We start from the raw sequence: 24,698 nt of genomic DNA, 5'->3' as shown, positions 1-24,698 counted from the left end.
TTGCAGTGCTGAATGAATGAGTTATATCTCCAGCAGCTGTTTACTGCTGTGAAAATTTCTTTGAAAAGATGTTTTTATCGCAAAGCATATTTACCAACCACCACCTGGCATTTTTGTTCCCAGATGCATAAGAACACTAAAGTGAAGGAAAGATTGGATGGAACTTGAGATAGAGTCTGACCTGGCATAAAACTTGGAGACACTTAAAGGTGGGTTTGGATCAGTTTTCTCAATATGACTAGTAGTCCAGCAGGAACTCTTGTTTCACGACACAGTCAGCCAGTATAATTTTATATTTTCAATGAAATGAGTCTCTCATGCTCAGAGACTAGTACTTCTGCATTATTTGTAGCTTTTCCAAGATCTGCTCTTTCACCTGTGTGGTCTCAACCAATTGTCATGGAGAGGGCTCCAGGGAAGTGAGATCCACTGCTAGCCATATCAAGTTAGATCCAACAATGTTTTCTAATATGGTATTTCTCATTTCACTTTCTACCATGCCCACACTTTTGATTGATGCTGTGTCTATTACTGTTTGTAATTTGCAGGATCCCTTGACTCTGCTTTTCATGCTATTTCAGAACACTGTTACAATTGCTGGAGAACCTAGCTGTAATAATCTCTTATTTTTAGTTTCTGTTGCTTTCTACTTCAATGAAAGGAAAATAACCCTTAAAACTGGCAATGCAATCTTATTCTGTACTGATCTGTGCCTCAATATGGTTTACCACAGGTTCTCAGTGAAGCATTTCTGCCTACTCCACATTCCTGTTTTACTCTGAATTCTGTGCCTGCTAGTGTATCACTGCAGTTCTTTGTCTTGCAAATGGACATTGCATTTCTGCAGGAGGACAGGGCTGCTTTGATACAGCTCTAGCTCATAGAAATGCCACAAAACTGTCAGTCATCCAGCAGTACTTAAAAGGCCAGGCCATTGGTCAGAACAACAGGAATATATCCATATTTTACTCACAGCATTCCTCAATCTCTGAAGTGCTTTGCTACTAATTTAAGGCATTTTGAAGTCTGTTCCGATTGACATGTTTTATAAAGCTTCCAAAATGCACCTTCCTTACAGAAAGCATGCCTTTAGCAAGGATACCTACCTGATTGCCTGCATTGCCTACCTGAAAGACAGCAAATCCCATTCCCTCCGCTGACACTGTAATTGACATTTGTTTTGCAGGAGGAATCTGAAAGAAAGATGAGTAAACCAGTATTTTCAAAGCACTTTCAGTCAGCAGACTTTACAAAAAGTATTCCTCACTTTGTACCTCCTTAGCCTGAAGCAGGAAACGGTTTCGAGTATCAATTGAGAATATTTCTGGCATTTCCAAAGAAGGGGCTGTCACTGTTATATCCATTTCTGTTTTGCTTCCTACAGTGAGAGCTGCAAACAGACTCAAGGCTTGTAGAGCCACCACTGTATCCTGTTGAGAGAAACAAACCCTTCAGTATTGAAAAGAGGAAGCCAGTGCAGCACATAAAGCATGCCTTGGGGAGCTCATAGTCCCTGCCTTGACACATTTGTTGATTATGCTGGAATCTTCCTGCAGCCACCTCCATATCTCTGGATTCCCCCAGCCCAGAAGAGAGAGCAACACAAGACAAGAAGTTAGCTACTGTGGAAATGGAAAATGAGGTGGGAGCCAGCCCAGGGAGATTTCCTCTTGTACAAGGTACATCCAACACCTGACAAGCTGAAAGACACAGCAGTCAGAATTACACACAACACCAACCATGGAGAAAGACACAGAGGAAAATAACAAAATTGCTACCATCAAGATTTATTTAGTTACTATTCATTAAGTACTCAGTACTGCACAGGAGTTTTTCAGGGGTGCCTTGATTGTTGACACAAAAGCTACAGGTCTGAAAAATTATTAACACTCATTTTAACAAAAGGCTGAAATGAATTTTTATTAGACACTCAGCAACAATTTCAAAGGGTTTCAGCTGTTTAACAACTGCAGAATACACTTACAAACACGCTGTCATTAATGTATCTAAAATTCTTTTTTTTCAACTTTGTGTGTGATTCTAGGCTTAGCTCTCCAGGTCATGAACACAAGAGACAATGTTTGAACATTTGGTCCAGCACAGCTTAGGGAATGAGAATTTTAACATCCACTATTTTCTGGGAAGAAATACAGTAATCAAATATATTTCTCTAATCTTCTCAGTGATTTTTTCTGTTCATGCAGTTCATTTTGCACCTATTTTTAACCAGTCAGAGGGAAGAAATTGGCCTTTCAGGCTTGGCATACAGATTATTTATTTATTATTAGGTCACTTCTAATTACAAAATTCTAACATGACAGGAATTCATTCACTACAACATGGTTACTGTGCCATACCTTAAGGGGCTAGCATGACTATTCTCTCAAACTGATTTAAAAAAAAAAAACACTCTCCTTCCCATGCCACATTCTGAGATTACCTGTTTCACTGACTTCTTAACATGTAATAAGATCAACTGATTAGCAACTGTACAGGTATACAGATTATGGTGAATTACTACACCCTAACTTATCTAGCATCCCACAGGCAAATTAATACTTTCCTCCTTACTGGTCAACAATATATTAAGTTTCTTATGTAATAAACACATGGAAGGAAACACTCCAAACATTATTTTTTGAAGCAATCTTAGAAGTTATGTAGAAAATTATGGAGTCATTTTTGCACATTAAAGAAAGTATCTAGCAAGACATTGGAGTAATTTTGAAATCAAAACAGTTTAGACTATGGAAGAACAAAAGGATTAAATTAATTTCTTAATTTTACCCTCAAGGGTAAATGCTAGGTTGCTAGATTTTCAAACTTTCAAGTAAAATAGGTTTCTGAAGAATAAAGAAAAGCTTTTTAAACTCATTTAGTGCTTCAATCAACCTCTCCAAATAATAAGCAAGAATTAACACATTAGGAAAGCACTAATACCTCAGGGAACCAGGCTGGTTCTTAAATTGTGCTTTACTCAGAACACATTTCTCTCAGATTAATACCAACCAACATCTGAAAATAATGAAGGATAGCCTGTACACCTTGAAACCAAGCAGCATGATGAAATGTGGCATTTTACTGTGACCAGCATTTGTAGTTAATTTAAAAGATAGTTTAAACCAATGCAATCCAAAGTACTATCTAATTTTTTGGATGCCAGCACAGTTTACAAGATGTGGCTTCAATAACATGGAAACCTCCCAGAGATAGTGAAGATTTTTCAAATTTCATGGCCCATCAAAAATCTATGCAAGAATAAGGACAAAGTACATTATTAAGTTAAGACTAAATGCCAACAGAGGAATTAGGTTAGGCTGTTTTTCTAAAAGCTACTCCCTTTAGTTAAAGGCTAAGTTAACAGCCTTTGAGGAGTTTGAGGACCTGCACATGGTAAGAATTAAAAGAGGCTTCTCTCTTTGGAAAGAAAGCAAGCATAGATATTCATCATACTTATTTTGAAAATATGTTTAATTACTTTTCCATGGACACTACTATTTCTTCTTAATTTGTTATTAGTACATTATATAAAGAAGGTCTCCCTCTAATTCTCTTTTTTCATTAGACTTGCCAAAAATACTAAAACTGGCTGTAAGATGCCAATAATACAAACTTATACATAACCAAAGCTGTTACAGAAAACAAAAAAAAAAAACCCTCAGCAATTATCATGTAAAAATGGTACTTTTTTATTTTTAAAAATACACTGCTTGTTTAGAAAGTATAGCAAAACCCCTTAAGACATTACCTGAGTAGAAGAAAATCCTCCAAGGTGATTTCTTTGATGACTTAACCATTTCATAACAGGGATCCCCTCAGCTAATCTGTCTTGATGAAAGTGAGAGAGCAGAGCATATGCTGCAAGTTCAATATCAATGGCCCTTGGCTGCCATGAGTCAGAAATTTCAGAAGCAGGTGTTACCCAAAAACGAAATTCTCCTGTAAAAGGAACCAATAATAACCTCAGATCCATAGACTGCAGTCTTTGGATTCCTGGGAAATCTTAGGGGAAACCTCTTCATTAAAGCTTACACAATGGGCTCTAGTAAGGATCTATGGCATTGTATTAATTTTAGGTGCTCCTTAATGTGTTCCACAAATGAATGACTTAAATATTTCCTCAGTAATGTTTGAATCTAGATGGCAAAAAAGCCAGAATCCAAATAGTCACTCAACTGACTGCAGTGAATTTTACATTGGTCCTTTACTTGTCCACCTGAAGTGCTCGCATAAAGGAGCCCTTCTGAAAAGGCCACCTTGTTGTTCCAGTACTCCTTTATCTCAGGACCAGAGAAGGCACCTGAGGCAGCACAGCTGCTCAATAGATTCATTCTTGAGTGAAGCCTTCCCAAAAAAATTTCTTCTCTTCCCAGAAGTGACTGTCCAAAAGGCCTGACTCAGTAAACACAGAGGGACACTTGAAAGGTTCCATTACTAGGCAGCAACACAAATTCCTTTCGATTTTTCAAGAAGACAGTTACTATTTTGAGCCAAAAATTCCCATTTCTTATACTCCATATGGTCTGTTCTTCCCCCAAATTAGGCAAAAGAATTTAGCTGTGCTGAACTTGGAAGAGGTTAAGCATACTGAGATGATAGGTCCCCAGAGAAAGTACAAAAGATTTCTGTATTGACTTACAGAAAGTCCAATACTTCACCTCTTCTTCCCAATACTCATTGCTCCCCAGTACCCTCCTGATCTCTCCAAACTACACTGGAATTGTTAATTTTATCTGTCTGTCTATCTATCTATCTATCTATCTATCTATCTATCTATCTATCTATCTATCTATCTATCTATCTATCTTTAACCAGGCTGGTCATACGAGTGTGCACAATAAAATGGGAAAACTGACAAGTCATGTCTTTCAACAGCATCACACTGCTCCTATCAGGAACACAGTAACTGAGACTGAAAGCCCAAGCCTTGTTGTGCATTGTCATTCATTTATGGACAGTTCGCATTAAAGCTGTCTTGGAACTTCTTAGGCTAATTCTCTGTATCATATTCTGAACAGATCTGAACTCTACACAGCTGTAGATAGATGATAAACATTTTTAAATTTGACAACAATCTATCTATGTAAGATAACTGTGTAAGACACTTGTGCAGTACCTTGGTGTTCTGCTCTCTGGTTCAGCATATTCAGTGCTTCCTTTGCTCTTGTGCTTTTTGCCCAGGACAATGCATATGTCAGAAGTGCCAATGTGTAATTATCTGAAATGCCTTCTTCTAATTTATCCTCTAGAAAGTTTGTAGCAGTCTTGATGGCATAAGCATGCTGGAAATTAAGATAATATTGAAGAACATACAGTGAATAAAATATATCATGGAATAGTAACAGAAAAGATTTTACTGAACCAGAAAAATTACTAGCCCCAAACCACAGCCAAGAAATTACAAAAGTCTCTTTCAGAGTCACAGATGAATCTCAAAGACAAGCCTTTTGATCAGGAACTGCCTTTAAGAAAATGAGTAATTTCAATTAAATCAACTGGAATGGCTTAACATCTTTAACACTAGTTCACCCCAAAAAATTTCTTTTCAAGTTCTTGGACTAAAGTCACAACCGTATTCTTGCAAACGGAAACTGCCTTTAGATTTTGGAAATACAGAAGTGAAGGACTTAACACAACTTTGTATTGCTTGGAATATGTAAGGGATGTTTAACAAAATGTGGTTAAATTTATTCTGTGTTCAAATATGCCTCTATTTCTATTAACTACCAAGTGTTTGCCAGGTGCTATGAAAATTTATGAAGCATTCTCCTAACTATGAATCATATTTAAGAATTCAAATACCTGTTTATCTGGGAACCCTAGGAGGGATGACATGATGTAAGCTGTGAGAGTAATTGGATTGTTGATGCCTCCTTGAAGATCACTGTTTAACACTTTCCCAGGCTCCTGGAACTCCCCATTTAATTTCTGGTGACGGACAATCCATTTAGCTGTATCCATGAGCACATCTTCATCAATATCTATGAACGGACGAGCTTGAAGGAAACATCTCAATACAAAAGCTGATAGCCTTGAGGAAAAAGTTCATCAAGTAAGTCAAAATTAGCCATGCATTTCAGCTTCCTCTTTTTCAGATGATGTAAGAATACTGTAAAGCATAAGGTGTTCTACACCAGCAGAGCAAAATGCATGCCTCATCCAGATAACAAGTAGACAAAACTTAATCCACTAAAAATGAAGATAGGTCTTGTTTTCCTGAAGATCATCCCTTCTGCAGCTATGTTTCAAAAATTAAATACAGAGTATAGACGCCGAGTCTGCCAGCACAAGTGTATTTTTATTCAAACATTGCTCTCCTGCCTTCTGCTGCTAGGCAGAAGTTATAGTTTTCAAAGTAATGCAGTCATGGGTGTGATGTTAATTACCACCACTATCCCTGTAATGATATCCTTGAAACAGCCTTTGTTGTTTTATTATTAATCCCACATTATTCCTCGACTCCCTTTTTTCCAAATGTGCATTCATGCAACTTGTCACTGCACTATTTAAGTACTAGAGTTGCCAGTACAGGTAAATCATCTTCATCATCAATACTAAGTCAAAGGCAAATCCTGCTGATGTCAATGAAAGCCGTCCACTGAATCCAGAAGAAAGTCTCATTCAGTGGCACAGAAATAGGGACAGAAGCATGTCCTGAAAAATGTAATTACATCTAAACTGAACAAGGGTTAGCAGAACAAAGTGCTGGAACCTCTCTCTGTTATCTATCTGGCTTCCACAACTATGCTCTGTATGCTTCCTGGAGTGGAACTCTGCACTGGAAAGACTTTTTCAGCTGTGTTTATAGTCTCAATAAAAGGAAGTGTGACAGATGCAAGTAGAACAAATTTTTATGACCAGGAACTCTGTTCACCCCCTACAAAATGTCTCAGTCAGTCTTCAGCTTCCAGCATAAAGATAACTGATAATCTGATTGAAGCAGTGATGATCACATAGCCCTAAATGGTTTCAGCCAAGTGCAAGAATAACTAATTTAATTGTTATTCTTCATTCCTTTGAGGAAACCAAAGGAAAAAACTTTCAGACTAAACTATTTCCCTAAAATAATTCATCATTTCTTTCTTTCCCCCCGCCTCACAAATTAAAAAGCCTTGCCCTAATAATGCCTTTGACAATATGTTATCCAGAAAGAAAGACCTTAGAGTTGGCCAAAACACCTAATGAAAACCAGGCAGAAGACTAATACAGCTGGAAACTTTTACCAGCTTCACAAAAACTTTTCAGATGCAGGGAAAATATCTAAAATACTAAAATTCCACAATGATTCTGGCAGAACTACTCACCATGTGCTCCCAGAGGGATCCTCATTTCCAAAGGCACTAAAAGAGCCATCATCCCTCTGGAAAAGCAGCTCTCTTTGGTAGCCTGAAGTGGAAAAGTAGAGACAGGTACTGAACACTTTCCTCTCATGCAGATTCCAGCACAAACTGGATCCAAAAGTGCTGATATGAACCAAGGCACTTTCTGAGGCTGAGAAGGGCACAACTCAAGCTTGCATTTCTTAAAAAACCTCCTAAATAAACCTTCCTCATGCAGAAAACCATGTAGAAAATTATGTGGAAGTGGGCAGCAATAGCACAAAGGATCCATTTACAAAAGGAGAACCAGAAACTCCTGTGGCTGCACTCAAGGGCTCCATGAGCAGAACAATGAGAGCAGAGCAGAGATGCACCTATAATTCGCTGCTGCCTCATTTTGAGGATCTTGTGTACCTACAGAAGTGCTCTATTTTTACAGCAGAAGGAAGGACAAACAAAAATTAAGTGTTTTCCAACTGAAAGGGCAAGGCTACAAATGCTGCTGGAAAACCAGGCCCTCTCTCCAGGTGGCTTTTGCCAGATCAGTAGGCTTGCTATCAGAAAAAGCAAGCTGGAAGAGGTTGCTCTAAAATGAATGAAAAATTTCAAATGACCTGAAATCCTGAGAACAACCATTTTAAATGTTATCCTAAGATTTTTCCAATATCCTGAACAAGTGCAGCTTTCTCTTGACTGCAAGAAATCCAAAATAAAAGGGCCTCAAAGGCAGGCAGTGAACTGCTCACAACCAACAGCAGCATTCTCACTTGTAGATGACTTCTGTACAGAACCAGAAATTAAGAAATTAAGAGCTTCCTATGATATACTACTCACTGTAGTTTCTGCTACCTAAAGTCTTTTTTCCTATACAATTTACCTTCTATTTGTGAATCCCAAATATTAGCAACATCTATTTATAGCATTTCACAATATATCTTTTCTTTCCCTCCACTTTGTCTTTTCCCTTGGTTTGACTATTGTAACTATTATAATTAAGAAAGTATACTCATTAATCAAATCTGTTAATTACTGAGGAACAAATGGCCAGGTCCCTCAATCTAAGTGCCAGTATAAGATGAATTCCTAGTCATGGTCTGTCTGTAATAGAAGAGAATGAGAAATAAAGCTGTGAATCTACTACATGATATCTGGGTAATTTCCCATGTAACCACAGTAGCAACAAATTTAGCTTTTGGGTCTTCTTTAGAAGAATTTGCAGTTGAAATTTTTGCTTTAATATAGGGGGTTTATTACGTGCTTAGCATGACAGTGGATAATTACATCACTAAAACCAGCGAATCCTTCAGACACAGACATAGCTGTCATCTCAGTTAATGATACTAAGCACGTTTAGATGGAAGGAAAAAGAAGGAGGAATGAGTGCCAGCCCTGCTGCAGTCACACAAGGGCTCCGACACGAGTGTATCCGACATGGGAACGCGGGAATGCCGGAGCACGAGGTGTGAGCCACTGTGCCCAGCCCACACTCAACCACACAGAAAAACAACACCCCAAATGCCAGCACACAGTACTGCAAAGGAGCAAAAGAAGGCTCCTATCAGCCAGATGCCTGCTGCTGTTCTCAGAGGGTTGGCTGGAACCCAAGAGATGTAAGAGGCTCGCTGGAAAGAGCTCGCAAGGCTGTGTCAGGATGGAAAGGGCTTCAGAAAGATGTGAAAGGTAAAGGATCTCACCTATTCAACAGCTTGGAAATTCTGCTCAAAATCTTTACCTCTTCAGTCTAACAACAAAGCTTTCAGACCAATCAGGTTTTTCTTTCATTTCAGAAAAAGTGATTTAAAGATGGGATCTGTCATTGCCACAATTAAGGAATGTGCTTAAAAGGCAACTTTTCTTTGGCACTGCCTTTTTTCTAAGTTAAAAAACTGCTGAAATGAAGACCAGATAGCAGTTTCTGCTAGCTATATGATCCCTTCCTCTCAAAAGCATTTAGCCAGAAATTAATTATATTTGCTTCAGATTCTGAGGTTACTTTTAAAAATACTTGGTGAATTATGACATGTGAAATAGTCTGTTTTAAATTAACTTCATAACAATCCTTTCAAAAACTGAGCCTGTAAAAATTACATCTTGAGCTAAATTTCAACTTGAAGATTACACTTGAAAAAATAACCAGTGCAACAACAGAAAACAACTATTGAAATGAAGCAAAAAAAACCAGAATGTTTTTTTAGACTGTGGTTCTTTTCTATGTTAAGGTTATAAATACTTCAGCATACTTACTGTTTTGGCACCTGCAGTGTTAAAAACACGTATCTCAATTCAAAGCCTCAGAAAGAAGTTAAGAACACAATACAATTTGTATGTAAGTGAAATTTAAACCTCTAATTTTCATTTGCTTTGAAATAGCTTAAATAAATCCACTACTGGAAAACTTCAGAAAACTATGGAACCAAAGCTCAGTCTCAAAAAAGTGATAGATTGCTTACAAACTTCAGAGCAGCTGTTTACATAATACGTCTCTTCCTCCTCACTGTACTTTTCAACTAAAGCATCTAGTGGAAGGGTTTAAAAAAAAAAAAAAACCAAAAAAAAACCACCAAACATTAGACTGATTTGACAGAAAATTGGAATCCTGATGAAAGGAAAATTTATTTTGAGCTGTGCCTTTTCCAAAGGAAATGTCAACAACTTAAAAAAATCAAAGAAAAGAGACTTGGAGAGAGTAAACAAAAATTGAGAATGTCATCACAATGCCTTAGTGGAGTGTAGCTCACATGGGGCTGGTGTCACTGCTCTCTGAGAACCAGGAGACTGACACATGGCCAGTGTGGGACACCACAGCTGGACACTGTCTGATCCAAAGCAACGTGCAACTGTGGTCTCCAAACTTTGTGATGTCCTGGAGTATCTCCCAATTCAAATATACAATTTCCAACTAAAAGTTCCCAGCTTTTGATTTCTAGCACAGAGCTCACTTCTGACCAAACCTAAAATTTGTGCAGGCACAAAAGGTAGCCATGAGATCAAATGCCACTCTTGGAGCTCTACAAGGACACATCAGGTCAGGATGGTGTCACTGAAGATGTGAATATGGTTCACTCTGCTCACTGACTCATTTTAAACCTCTGTGCCTCAGGAAGAAATCAGACATGTTTGCTCACATGTGGTTTTATCAAACAAGAAGTAATAACCGTCTAGGAAATCCATGTGAATTAAAACACATTTCTCATCTGAGAAAATGCAACTACACAAAACCAACAATTTTTTTTCTGAGAAAATTTGCCCTTGTAAACAAAATAATTTGCTGTCTAATTCTATCAGCCCAGAGTAAATATTTAAAAAAAGAAAAAAAAGTTTCTCTTCCAGTTTTCATGACACAAAGCAATATTTCAAACACCAGATGCAGAATCACAGAAATCATTTTACTACAAAGAGTTTACTACGAAGAATAAAAATCTATCATCTTTCTTTTATGCATACAGACCTTTTCTCATAAATGATACTGCTTTTGATCTGATATCCTCTCTCAGCTGCCTGGTTTTAATCAAGTATTGCAAAACATAAACATTTGGAGCAAAATTGATCATGTTCTGTTCACCACAGCCATAAGGCATCTTAATCAATGATGATAAACCATTGATAGAAGGTCCAAGTAAATCACCTGAAAGATAAAATTCAACCAAATAAACTAAAGCTTATTGCAAATAAATGCATACCTCACACATAAAGGGTGGTATAATCTCAACTGGTTGAAAATATGATATATTAGGAATGTTTCTACTAAACACCACTAAGCAAGTAGAAAAGATACTTTATCTACTGATCAACTTTATGCCCATTGAGCAGCTCCCTATAGATCTTAACAACTACAGAATAACTTCAAACAGCTGCCATTAAAAATAAAAAATAAAAAAAAAAAGCAACAAAAACAAAAATAGCCAAACAAACAAACCCCCATATAACCAAAATCTATTTAATCCAGGAAAATGTTTCAATAGTGGTATGTATTTGAAACTTTATTTTTTTCTCTCACCTACAGTAAACAATAATTAGACAGGTCATAGGTATCATTCTGCAGACAACATACTTAGAAGAGGATACTGGCAAAGTTTGCAGGACCTTCCTGACTAAATTCAAACTCTCTTAACTTAAAAATACCTTACAAGCACCATATTGTCATAAATTAAACAAATTAAAGGAATAAAACACTCCATCCATAAGGTCTCCCTGTGTTTATCCTAATGCATGATGGTAAATTACTCAATGATTCATTGATGACTCAATGATTCAACCTAACATATTGCAGTTAATGAAAATTAATGCCAGAATTAATTTACTAATGATAGAAACAGAGTAAGTTAATTCTTACCAACAGCAGTGACCTGCACTCTCTCACTGCCACTTACAACATCAGAAGGAAAAGTGAACTCCAAAGTTTTAGACACTGTTTGTGGTTTGTTCCCAACCAAATCCAAAAGGACTGTCTCAGAATATGTCTGTTCCAATCCTTCAGCCTATAAAGATAAAGACAGAGATTCTGAGTATCCTTCTGCAGTTGATCCTGCCCTGAGCAGGAAGGTCATACTATTCCCTTCCAACCTCAACCATTCTTTGATTCTATGATCGTAAGCTTTTATTGCAGGATGAGATATACAAATGTCTACCATCTTCCACTGAAATGGAGCCCGACATGAATCAGACGTAGACGTACAAAGTTAGACAAGCCTTATCAGTGTCTGGTTTACCAGAAAATCTGGAGGCTAAAATTCCACCTGTAGCAAAACACAGAAATGTTAATCTAAAATAGGCTTTGAATGAAAGCCAGATGTATGGCAAAATTGACTGCACTTATCCCAAACAGTCACCAGGTCCACTCTCCACAGGTTGTTAAATTAGCTGCAGCACCACCAGGGGTTCAGTGATAGATAAATAGCTTTCACCTTGCTTACAAGAAACATTGGACAAACAATCTGCAGTAGAACAGATCTATGTGTTCATTCCTGGAGGGGGATCTAAAGAATTTCAAAGGACTTTTAAAAAATTATTTTATAAGAAGTGTTTTCTACTTAAAGCCACCTGACCCCAAACCCCAAACCAACCATACAGAGCAGGGGCCAGAGAAGTACATTGGTTTGCCTTTTGCTGCTTTATGTTGCCTGTTTTCAGAAACAATTTACTTCAGGAACAAGCCAAGCCGCAGACTGTTTACCTTTACTAAAACTTTCTGGATAACAGCATCAGAAGCAGCAGATGATATTGCTGTCACTTTGATGGGAATCTCTCCCAGCTGTTTTGGCTTGATTGGGAATTGAACAGTTTTCCCATCTTCACTTGGTACAGATATAGATTGTTGATTGGCTGTAGCATTTATTTCATTGGACGTTAGAGTAATTTCAAAAGCATCATTCATATCCAGGATCACAGTAACCTGTAAATACAGTAACATTTGCAATAAAAGTGTTAATTTTGAAAAGGTGCTTTCACAAGCTGCCACCTGCTATTTGTATAGAGAAATAGGTCTGCCCACTAAAGAAAATATGCCAGTTCTCACAACAAAAGACATAGTCTTCACCAGTGATGAAAACCTTGCAATATTTAGTGACATTCAAAGACATTGTGTTACCTCAGCTTCTTCTTTCAAATAATTAAAGATGTTCACTTCCAAAATGAACTGCTCTCCTCTGACGACAGAGTATGGAAGGTTCAGGAAAATGAAAAAAGGCTGAAAAACTTCTAGCTGCAAAACAAAATCAGTCATGAACCCTTACAGTCAGAGAGTAGAAAGAAAATTACTACACAAAGTGTCTTCCAATCCCTTTTCAATTCAATGACAGAATTGAATAATAGAATTGAGTAGTTGTACTCTACTGCTGACAGAATATATCACTGGAGGGCTGAAACAGAAGGTGAAAGTGCTTCTGGTCACTGTCACCTTTGGAGACACTGCTCAGATGAGAGCTGCTGATGACAGCTTTGACAGGACAGTCCCAACAGAGACAACTGAGTTAGGACTATGAGTCTGTCATCTGGCAAGTTTGGAAGCTGTGATCTGTCCTGAGCTCTCATTAAGGTAATTAAATTGCTTTGAGTACACAAGGAATGGATTAATGACAGTTGACCTATCTTCTTGTCAATAGTAACTAAATAACTGACTCACCTGAATTTTGTAACACAACAACACCTTACAATGCTTTTTTTTTAATTTTAATTTAATTTAATTTTTTTTTAATTTTAGTATTAACTAAAATAAAAACTGTAGAAATATAGCAAGCAGTTTCTTTTATTTGTGAACAGAGGGTTTTGGAAGAAATCTTGGCTCTAAGAAGTCAATGGTAAGGTCTCATCAAGCTGAATGGGCTCAAAATTTCACTGTCTATGAATATCTGTACAATAAGAATGGCTGAGCCATTATACCCTTTATTATCAAGATGTCAACTAAAAATTATTTTAATTCAGTTTGCACTTAAAAACATCTTCCAAGTGTTTTGAGTTTCAGAAACAAAAATCCCTCAGCTTGTTTTTCCTAGCAAGTAAATATTCCAATGTTTCTCAAAAAAAAAAAAAAAAAAAAAAAAAAAAGTTGTTTGCTAAAGCTCAGTGTCTTCAGTGTCTTTAGATATTAACTGTTAGATAAGTCTTGATGAAGATGGTTTTGGTTAGTTAATAGTAAAGATTTTCCCTATGTACCTATTTTATTTGTCTTTTTTGTTTTACTTTTCTTTAAAACTGAAGCTTTACATTAAGGAATATGCCAGTATATTACAATAAAATACAACTGAGTAAAGTTACTGACACTCTGTGTAGGAGAAGTCAAAATAAAACCATGATGCAAAGCAGTACATGGCATAAAGCACACAGACGTAATTTATTTCCATTACATTTTTCATGTCTTTCTTTTACTTGCCTTTCTTTATGGTACTGATTAACATGTTTCAGCCATATGGAACTCTAAGCACAACCTAAATGTACCAACAATACTGAAGTACTGAACAGTGCATGGGGGTGATTATAGCTAAATTATTGTCTCAACATCTGTTCTACTTGGAGCCTTCTCACATTTGAGGATGAGAGGCCAAGTGTGTATTTCCATACAGTTTTAATCAGAAAACTATTCCTCTTTCTGTCCCATCTCTGCCAAGCCAAGTGAAAGAAACAAGAATCAAGATTCCAGTCTCAAAGGAGCCTTAGCCACAAAATCCAGATTGGGCTCTAAATTCTGTAGTGGAGTTCAGATGAGGATGTTCAAAGTACATGCTCTGTGTCTGGTATGGCAGCCAACTGTGAAATCTGGACCTAGATCTCAGTTCGGATCTCAAAGTTGCCCCTCCCCAAGAATCTGAGGGCATGAGAACATAAATGAGTAAGTTGGCTGTCTTCAAGCTATGCTTACATTAGTCCAAGAACCAAGATGGAAATCTACAGCCCACTACTACAGTCTCAACCCTACTAAACTTAGATATGGAAGTGGAATTGTCTCTGATAGAACATAGTTTCTCTAGGATCTTTACATAATGAATGGATGGATTATTCTATGTATGTAAAATACTAGCAAAGTGAGACTTCAATAATTAATTCCTATTTTAAACAGGCTAACCAACTCTCTAAGTAGTGGTTTCTTTGAATACAGAGCAATCCTAGGACAACTGCACTTGGGAAGCTCAGGTCAGAGATATAACCTGAGGGCTGCTGACTTTAGTTTAAATTGCTAAACTCTTCAAACACTTGGAAGCAAGAGAAGAGCATCAGGACACAGGAATTGGTGACCAAGAAGACTCTCACCCCAAGTCTAGCTCTCAGTGTCCACTCTGCTCATCAGGCTAAGTCATCCAAAACTTAGCACCTATCCCAGGTCACAGAATGGTTGTGCTGGGAGGGACCTCTGGATGACATCTAGTCCAAGCCCCTTGCAAGTTTACCTAGAGCAGGTTGTACCTGTGTTTACTCCAGGACTGCTTTTGACAGGTAAATTTAGTCTTAAATCAACTTTTCTGGGGTAAGCATTAGCCATAAGGGTGAGCAGAGCAGCAGGCAAATGCCTCTCACATTCCAGCCACCTCTTCCCTGCCAGTCTGTGCAAACCTCACTGCCTGCATTACCAACTAAACTCATGGACTGCCATCCTGGGCAGAGCAAAGAAAACATGGAACACTGTTCCCAAATAGTCATTCCCCCTTTCTACACACAAAGACTCTGAAATGGGCACATCCTGGAAGTACTTTAACCAAAAAAAACTGCTCCAACAGAAACAGGCATCCAAATATCTGTGCAGAGCATTAGATATTCATAGAGCAGGAAGGAAAGGCAGATACAGAATCACATATGTGTTCAGTGATGTTGTTTTCTTTACAGTTCAAACACACAATCTCTCTGGCCTCTCAATCTCCTCACTGGTATAAGGAGATGCTGCTGTTAGAGCTAAATCAGAGCCCAGTAACAACCTGCAGTGCCACCAGCCCTGAAGGACTCTGCAGTGAGATGTACCTCCACAGGAGCAGTGGTCACTCCAAGCCCGCCGTTCTCAGAGATCACAAAAGCACTGGCTACCCAGGATGTGATGGTGTCAGGTACAATGGCATCCATCGTGGTTGCTGTGTCAGATCTGATGGCAGAAGGGGAGAGCAGACTTTCAAAACCATCCATTTACAGACATCAGTAAGTGGACACATAAGTTCAAAATGCAGGAAAAATTAAGTCTGAATTCCTGGAAAGAAAAGCTGCTCGTTATCCATTTTTCTTTTCCTAGCCATTTAGAAATATTGTGATGGGATCAAAATTATTTTAAAAATTTAAATTATTTTAAATTACATGAATTGAAGGTAATTACACTGGATCACATTACACGTAATCCACTTTTACAGGTCCTTTAAAACAATCCCAGATGATGGTTGCTTCCTGAAATTCTCAGCTGTAAAAGTGTACAAGATTTGTGCTTCACGACACAGGTCAGATTGCACCATCATTTGACACTTTGATCTATTCACTAAATTAGGTGCAGATGGCAATAGATTTGTCTTTCTGGACTAATCACTATCTTATGTATTGCAGAGTAAAAGTCTAGGTCTTCTTATCCATTATCTCCCCATTTGTAAAAGTAAGAGTTTATTTCTTTTGTCTCCAGAACTTTTATCTAGCTTCTATTGAAACTCCTAGGCCTCCAGTCAGGCATAATCCTCTCTTGTGCAGTTGTACAACTCATTTTTTCAATCTCCAATCTCACTTATGGCCTCTAGGTGGTAGCAGAAGATAAATCTACATTTTTAAGCAGTGTTTTTCAGCACTGGCGCAGAATGCTATGGAAAGCTACAAAAAAACCAAAAAAAAACCCACAAGAAAACCCCACAAACAAACAAACAAAATAAAAAGAAAAAACAAAACCTGGCAAGTGTAAATTGGTTTCCTTTTGCTTCTAACTTATACCTCATTTCAGTGTCGACCCAAAGCCAAGTCTCTGGAAAATGCGTCCTCACATAGAGATTGCTGAAATCAGGAGGTCCATTTTTAGATATTGGCATATCCTCACCAAAACCATCTTCTAGAGGTATCATTCCACCATCTACAAAATAAAGAATACTGTCCTACCTCCAAATATCTGTATTTATAAAACTCAAATACAATTAAGAAAAGTCAAATTAATATATTGTTTGGAGCCTAATCTATAGCTTTGTTACATATGATAAGACTCTGGGACACTAGGAACTTTTTTATTTTAAGAATAAAAAAGTTTCACACAAATTTCTACTCAAATGGCTTCTGTGGAGTGCTGATGAAACTGGTGCAATTTGGCTACACATGAAAAACCCCTGCAATATATATCAACTGGAGCTGCAAACAAAAACTCCACTCATACTCAGGCTTTTAAGGGGTAATGGCAATGCAGTGAAAAAGGAAAATTTTTGAAATGCTGATTGTATTAATTTTGTATGTCTTGAAACTCTGAAATAGTAATTATTTTCAAGGCTAGATGCAACCTGTATGCAGCACAGTAATAAGACATAACAGGGGCCCTACCCATGGACCTCCTTCCCCACTCAGTAAATTAGATTTGGCTACATTTGTTGTATTACTTACAAAGAAAATGTTCCTTATCCTCCTCAAGAACTGCATCAGTTGATACCCAAAGGCTGCATTTCTGGATAAAATTTATACAGTATATCTCAATACAGAACATTCAGGACATCAACAGTGCTTATCTATCTTTGTTTTCTTCTCTTTCTTTTTAGGTAAGTAAAGTCATAAAGCAAGTATAAAACTAAAGCAAATAATATACAGGAACCTAACAAACTGAGAGGATATTCTGAATCTGCCATATCTGAATATTACCATAATGATTGAAAATTTTTCAAATTGAAGACTATATCAAGCATAAACAACCTGTATTTACAGAAGTATAAATATACACTGGCATTCAGAGTATTATATATTGACAAAATCCACAATATGAAACTCACACAAGCCATGAAAATATTACATTACATCTATAGTTGAAAAAGTTAAAGTTCACTTTTTTCCTAGCAAGTGATGTGCAAATCATTAAGTAGCAAAGAACCCAACAGCCTAGACTTATGAAGAAAAAAAAAAAGTACCTGAAATACACCATAAGAACCTCTGACCAGGGGGAAATACTGCACAGTGCTGTATAAATTGAGCTCATGCAGGACCTAAGGAAAAAATAAATCAAAATCATCCAAAGACTGAATGCCAACTCAGAGTTTTAAGAACTTTCACTGTTGCTAATTCATACAGCTGTACCACAAGCTGAAGGTTGCTTAGCTCTCATGTCAAAGGGAAAACAATCTATGACAGGATGCAGCAGGTTAAGCTGCAGTGGTTTTATGATTAATGGAAGAGTGACCAAGCCTGGAATAGAGCTTACAACCATTGATATTTTATGGCACTTAGGCTATGTCCTTTGAGCTCTTTAGGAATTTCATATATATTGTAAGCTCTTTCAAACTGTAGATGCAACAGAGCTTCTGTAAGGAAAGGCAATTTAAATATACGAATAATTTATTCTGCCTTCCCAAGAAAAAAAGTATTTTATATTATTAATTTTAAATAGCACAAAACAGAAATCATTAGGGATTTTTTGCTGACTTCTTTGTCTTTTCTGGGAGATGAAACTGCCAAATCTTAATTTATCAAATGAAGAACAATAAAGTATTGATTAGAATTGGAAACGTTGTGCTGATTACCTTTTAAGCCTTACAGTGTCTGCCACTCATGTGACTTGCAAAAGGAAAAAAAATGCATAATTACAGGCCAAAAATCATACTCAAGGAACATTACTTGTTCAGCATATAATCTGTAACATTTCCACACACATGCATCTTTCATACACTCAATAATGATAACCTTCTTTTCCCATATACTTACAGATTCTTCTGTTATGTCACTACTTTCTCCCAGAAGCTTTGCACTTTTATCAACAACTGAAAGTCCAATTACTGATCCTGGCTCTGTTATATTGATTTTAAGGGAGACTTTTTCAGATGGCTTGGCCTTATCTTTGCTCCAAGAGATTTTAATCTAGAAAAAAAGTGAAACGCAGCACCGATTTAAATTCTACAGCTGTTAACAACTCCCAAGAATGAGGTTTTTTTAGATTATTTGGCTATAATTAAGATCCTGGATTTGCTTTTCCTAGAACCTTTGGGATGCTGATGACCTCTGGGAGTCTTTATCCTAGGACTCCTAGGACTTTTGGTGATTTGGATAAATCATGAGGTAAATGGAGACATTTTTCATGCAGAGGACAAACAGGCTCTCTGCTGATGTCTGGTTATAAGGAGAGAAAGAATTTGAACCTGTCCAGCTTTTGAATGGTCTCACCTATAGGTGAGATATATCTCAGCTATATAAAAAATTATAATGAAGTTATAGTGTTTTATTTGCCTAAAGGATCAAATCTCATCCTGGTAAATAAGCTGGGAAAATCAATTCACTGATGCAATAGGCATTTTCCCACTCTTCTTCAAACTTTTTTGAGTTAACTATGGATAGTCACATGAAACACAAACACTGGGCACAATGTGACCAGTGCCTGGCTAGAATAAGGTCTTTTTACAATTCTATCCTTAATGCACTTATGCTACCTTGTCACTGTATATGCCAGAGTAACCTTTGGCTCAGTAATTGACCAAACCACTAAAAACACAAGGAGATGCTGTGCATCTGTTTATGTGGAAAACACAGCACCAGTGGAAAGGATTTTCAAATATGAAAAAACTGGACCCTAATTGCACTGGTATTACCAAAAGTCTTTCCAATGATTTGCAAAATCTCAGATTAGATCCTCAATGAGAAAGTTTTTACATTTACAATCCTGTGATCTTAAAAGCTGTTTACAAAAAACAAAAACATGGTCTCAGACAAGTTCAATACAAGTACCTTGTCATCCAAAGCAGGCTGGATGGGGACAGTGAGAGCATCATTTACAATGACTCCAAGCTCATCCACATAGAATACAAGTACAGATATCAAAGGAGCCCAGGAGTTATCTGCTGTTAAAGTGAATGTTTTTGTAGACTTTGTGCCAAAATCCATAATTTGTTCCTTAGATAATACCTGAAAGAGGAAAAAAAAATCAAACACTCAAACAGTTGGTATCCTTAATTTGTCATAAGCTCAGAAATTAGTTCGACAAGTAGCTGCTAAATAAGAAATGCATAGCTGTGATTTGCTTTTTTACTGGTAGACCAGTTCTGTGAAAATGGGCATGGTAGCTGATTTAATATTTAAATAACAGGTTTTTTCTGTGTTTCAATTCCTGTATCACTATGGACAAGTGAAGAACTACAACTAAACACATATAGTATCAGAACATAAAAATACAACAGTAGTAGGGTTGGTTCATATGGGTTATCTGTACCAGCATTTGAGTTTGGACCAGGCATACAGTTTTAAAAGCAAACCTTCAAAACACCCCTGCTTAGGACACTTTGGTTTGCCTCATGGAGAGTGTGAACTGGGATCTAGTAATGTGCTCCAGTTAAAAGCAGGCATTCATTTTAACAGATCAGATTAGACCCAGTATGAAACTACCCCAAATACCTGGATTTCAAGTCCACAGCATTGATTTTTTCACTCTAAATTTGTTCCTACTGGATGATACACTTAATGAAAACAGAGAGATGAAGGGTGGGTCCCTGCCTTTGGCTGTATGGACCTAATTAATTCTAAACCTTCTAGAGAGTGTTTCTATTTTAAAAAATACATATGAATGCCCAAATTTTACACTGTTTTCCTAATTCAGTTTACTGTTAAAGTCTGTGAAAGAAAAAGAATCCTAGCTACCATGGTCACTAAGATGCAGACTGTGAACAAGACAGGATGGGAAACTTATGGTAATATATCTAATAAATCTTTCAGATCCTTCAAGATACAGTAGAGCACCAGAGAAACTAAGCCACTACCCAAGACATTTATTTTCAAATGCTTCCCATGAATCTCCCTTATTAACAGCACTCCTCTGTCCTTGCAGTGCCAGGGCATTTCTCCTAGGTAGAATAACAGAGTTCTCTTTCAAAAAGATCATCCCAGTGGAAAGGAAGGCCTCCTCTTCCACAAAGCCCAATTTTACTTAAAATGCTGAATCTCTCAAATGTTTAATCACATTCCACTCACTGGAGTATTTCTCAAGTTGGTAGAAGTCATCTTGAATTGTCCCCATATGTAAAGCCTGTAACTTACCAGATAGTGATACTCTCTCACTGGCTTGTTGCTTGCAATGCTCAGCTCAAAAGGCTTCCCAGCCTAGGAAAAGCACATGGTTTATATAGATGAGTAGGGGAAAAAACCATGAGTAACTTGGCTTTTACCATGGCAAGTTTTGTATCAGACTGTACCTTAATATCCTGGTTCTTTGTTTTAAGCTGGAGATAAGTCTGACTGGGGGAGCTGAACACATCATAAACACCTATGTCAGTCTTACTGCTGAGGAACTCTGCCTGTGAGACAGTGCAAAAAAAATCCTCTTAACAAAACAGTAAAATCTGTGATGTTCATATGTATAGTACAGCTTACAAGAGCATGGTAGCCTCAGCAAAAGCCCACTTGATGCTTTGGGTATCTGGGGTTTTTTCCTTTGATATCATGGTGCAATTATTAAATCCCATTTGACAGGATCTCTCACTTTCTTTCCAGCTGTAACATGAAGCAACAAAAATAACAATAGGTGACATGTCAGCTGTTGCAGATAGCAGGACAGCATATCAGGGATCCCTGCCCACACAACTTAGTGTGTCAACACTACAAAGCAACATGTGACAAAGCAGTACCTGAACTCTCAGAGTTTTTGTATCAGACAGGATTGGAAACTCAACATCAATTACTCCATTTTCTGGAACTGTGTAGTTCAGGACATGGACTGTCAGATTTCTCTCCTCTGTTGCCTCATTTTCCAGATGAGAAAGTGAAGAGTGATGGAAAAGCAGGTCTGACTGTTGTGCAGTGATGGTTACAAGATTATGCCTCTCTTCAGCTGTCAGCTGGCTGCTATCAGAACGTGACACCTTTAGCTAAACAAAAAGAAAGAAAACACTTATCAAACCTATCAAAAAGGGTAAAGCTAAAATGCACAACACATAGCATGTAATGATATATTTGCAATCCCATTATGTAAAAAAAAAATGCATCTTCAGATTTCTCACACATCAATAGTTTTATATCTGTTCCCTACTAAGCACTGCAAGCAGGCAAGTCATGCAAGAACAAAATTATTCATAACTCCAGGGAACAAAAAAGAGTAAAAGCAAAGGAGATGGAACTGAAAGGAGATGTTGCATTTCAGCTCTCCCAATAACTCTTCTAGTTGAAAATCTTTGTGTCTCAGGTAAACTATATGTATCCTACCTACAGTCTGAATACTTAATTTTATCACTTGCATTTCACCACCACAGGAAAGGGTAACCTCACATTTACATCATGCAGGGAAATGAGTCAGATGAGCAGAGATGGTGCTGAATCAGATGTGTTTATGAGTTCATGAAATGAGTTGAAGATTGAAACCAGGCCCAAAACTGACAGTGTGCAACTGTCAATCAGCACTACAACTCAACCTTTTTGCCCACATTCAAGCAGATTTTCATCCAGTAAAATCATTCTTATTCTGCATTATAAACTTTAAAAAAAAAAAACCAAACCGAACTTTTGTATTTAAAAACACTGAACTGATGTTTCCCTTTTCTTTTTCAGTCCATAGATGTCACTGCATTACCTCTCCTCCACAGCCACTATTTTCCTGCTCCCTCTCTGAAGAGCATATGCTCTTCATGCAACATCTCCACTTTTTAGTAACAGCAGCAGCTGTTCACTCACACTTCTTTGGGAGCATAACTGATACCTCCCTGTCTGCCAGCTGCAAGAATTGCCAGATGCCTCAGCTATCTGTCACTCAGTTCATCTTTGGAAGATGAGAAAAAAAACAGATGGATTCATATTGGGATGCTGGCAAAGAAAATGAAAAGCATAAAAACCAAAAGCCCAAATGATCAGGCTAGCATAAAACTATGTCTTGAGCCAATCTCCTCTGGAAGAGTATATTCAGCCTAAATCACTACTGTTTAGGTCTCATTTCTACACAGTAAAAGCTCAAGAACTGTACAACTTATTCCCCTTTTCAAGAAAAATGCAGTGATACAATAAGCAACCTCTGCAAAATGTAGAAATACTGCATGCAGAGGAAGGACAGAATGAAGAACATTAAATATTTCTATGAGTGTACTAAAGCTGGCATAAAAAGGATAGAAGGCAGAAACAACACTTTCATTTGAAAGCAATGAGATTTGATAAGTTTTAACTGAATTATGTGAAAACTGCTTAAATATATAAATTCACTATAGAAAGTATATATTTGTGTGTGTATATGTAGATATATACACACCGAGATACACAAATACTATAAAGAGGTTTGAAACTTAATAACTAATCTGTTGTTTCAAAGCACAGTCAAAAAAAAAGAGCTAGGGAAGTTTTCTCTTCCATAAGAATGCTCACAAACTATACACAAATATATCCTGCCAAGACTACTATGTTGCCTGCCACTTCATCCTTTTCTAGAGCAAATCCTCCAAGTTTCATAGTTGCTGATATGTATTGTGAAAAAAAAGGGCATTTGAAAACAAATCTGTAAATTACATTTAAAAATCCAAAGCAAACTTTGTTATCTAAACATAGAGGAGAAGTCACAGTTGTTTATTCACAAATGATAATCAAACAAAAGAACTTACAGTAGCTATGAAGTTCAGAGAAGGCTTTATAACTCTAGTGTAGTCCAGAAATTCAATAAAATAGTCACTTTGCTTTGGAAATATGATGGTACTTGAATTTTGGGAGATTCCTGTTGAATAATTGTATGCATTTAGACAACATGTATTTAACACAGTTATTACCTCAGCAGCAATACAATTTACTGCCCATGACTTTGAAATAATTCTATCATCCTTTTCACCATTCCCACACTTATCATTCTTCATCCTTCCAGCTGAGGACCAGTAGAAAGGTGGTATATGTACTGGTACTGCCTGCCACAATGCAATATAAGATACACCACACAGGGCTCCACTCACAAAGACTGACAAAATGACACAAGGAAGGAACTTATTAAATCCCAAATCAGCCAGCTTCACCTTGCTGGGGTTTCTACACAAAGTCTGTAATGAAACCCAGTTTCTGGGACAGGCAGGAATTTTGTAGACGTGATTTTTTTTCTGCAAGGTGCAGTGGGACATGAGCTCACAAAACCCCCTCAGTTTGCAGATCAGTCAATCTAGAAAAGGCTAGACTGTGGACAACCAAGGACCAGAGAACTCTTTCTACTAATGTGGCTTACAAACACATAATGTCAGGTAAGTTTATGATTAAAGTTAAGTTTGTAAAATTCAGGCTAATGCTAGCAATTCTTTACACCTGCTCTTCTCATCAACAATGATCAGTAACTGACTTTAGGCTCCTACCATAATGTGTTTCTTGGTTATTTAATAAATCATTTAGCATAGAACTCTATTCAACCGAGTTAACAGTTGGGAAAACTATTACATTTCTAGGCAAGCAACATTCAGCTAATATATTTGCACATGGATGGTTTGTGCTGGCATCAGCACATGATACTTGTCTAGAGCTCCAAGCCCTTGCACACAGCAGTGAGAGCCTCTGGAGCTCTGCCAGCCCTGCCCACCACGCACCCGTGAGCGCCTCGGTCACCACCGCGATCATTTCTATCGGCTCCGTGTACTCGCTGTCCCCTTGGTGCCACGACTGCTCTGCGTTCAAGTTTTGCAACATAAGCTTGTTACAGGTCACATTCACAGATCCATTTATCTGCAATGGAGGAAAAAAATCACTGTTGAGCCAGAAAAGCCAAGGGCACCTTTCAGTGTACAGTAGTTTATTGCTGTTTAAGTCCTCTAGCTCTCTCCA

The 24,698-nt window shown here is 37.4% G+C and overlaps 1 protein-coding gene across 1 annotated transcript in view; it reads right to left on the bottom strand.

Moving 5' to 3' along the window:
- Positions 1–24,698, bottom strand: part of CD109 (CD109 molecule) — a 64,926-nt gene that overhangs the window by 12,244 nt on the left and 27,984 nt on the right. The window contains exons 9-29 of the mRNA XM_079298970.1: positions 24,464–24,599; positions 23,510–23,619; positions 21,560–21,799; positions 21,128–21,229; positions 20,973–21,035; positions 19,671–19,847; positions 18,657–18,809; positions 17,867–17,941; positions 17,352–17,412; positions 16,701–16,836; positions 15,765–15,882; positions 12,907–13,020; positions 12,493–12,711; positions 11,653–11,797; positions 10,768–10,944; positions 7,305–7,386; positions 5,803–6,031; positions 5,117–5,282; positions 3,749–3,939; positions 1,275–1,430; positions 1,128–1,193 (exon numbers count right to left, since the gene is read on the bottom strand). Coding sequence (XP_079155096.1) covers positions 1,128–1,193; positions 1,275–1,430; positions 3,749–3,939; positions 5,117–5,282; positions 5,803–6,031; positions 7,305–7,386; positions 10,768–10,944; positions 11,653–11,797; positions 12,493–12,711; positions 12,907–13,020; positions 15,765–15,882; positions 16,701–16,836; positions 17,352–17,412; positions 17,867–17,941; positions 18,657–18,809; positions 19,671–19,847; positions 20,973–21,035; positions 21,128–21,229; positions 21,560–21,799; positions 23,510–23,619; positions 24,464–24,599 — 2,916 coding nt within the window. The remainder of the gene's footprint in view (positions 1–1,127; positions 1,194–1,274; positions 1,431–3,748; positions 3,940–5,116; positions 5,283–5,802; positions 6,032–7,304; positions 7,387–10,767; positions 10,945–11,652; positions 11,798–12,492; positions 12,712–12,906; positions 13,021–15,764; positions 15,883–16,700; positions 16,837–17,351; positions 17,413–17,866; positions 17,942–18,656; positions 18,810–19,670; positions 19,848–20,972; positions 21,036–21,127; positions 21,230–21,559; positions 21,800–23,509; positions 23,620–24,463; positions 24,600–24,698) is intronic.

The sequence above is a fragment of the Erithacus rubecula genome (genome assembly GCF_903797595.1).
Source record: "Erithacus rubecula genome assembly, chromosome: 2".
Lineage (NCBI taxonomy): Eukaryota > Metazoa > Chordata > Aves > Passeriformes > Muscicapidae > Erithacus > Erithacus rubecula.
This window is presented reverse-complemented; position numbering and strand designations above follow the sequence as displayed.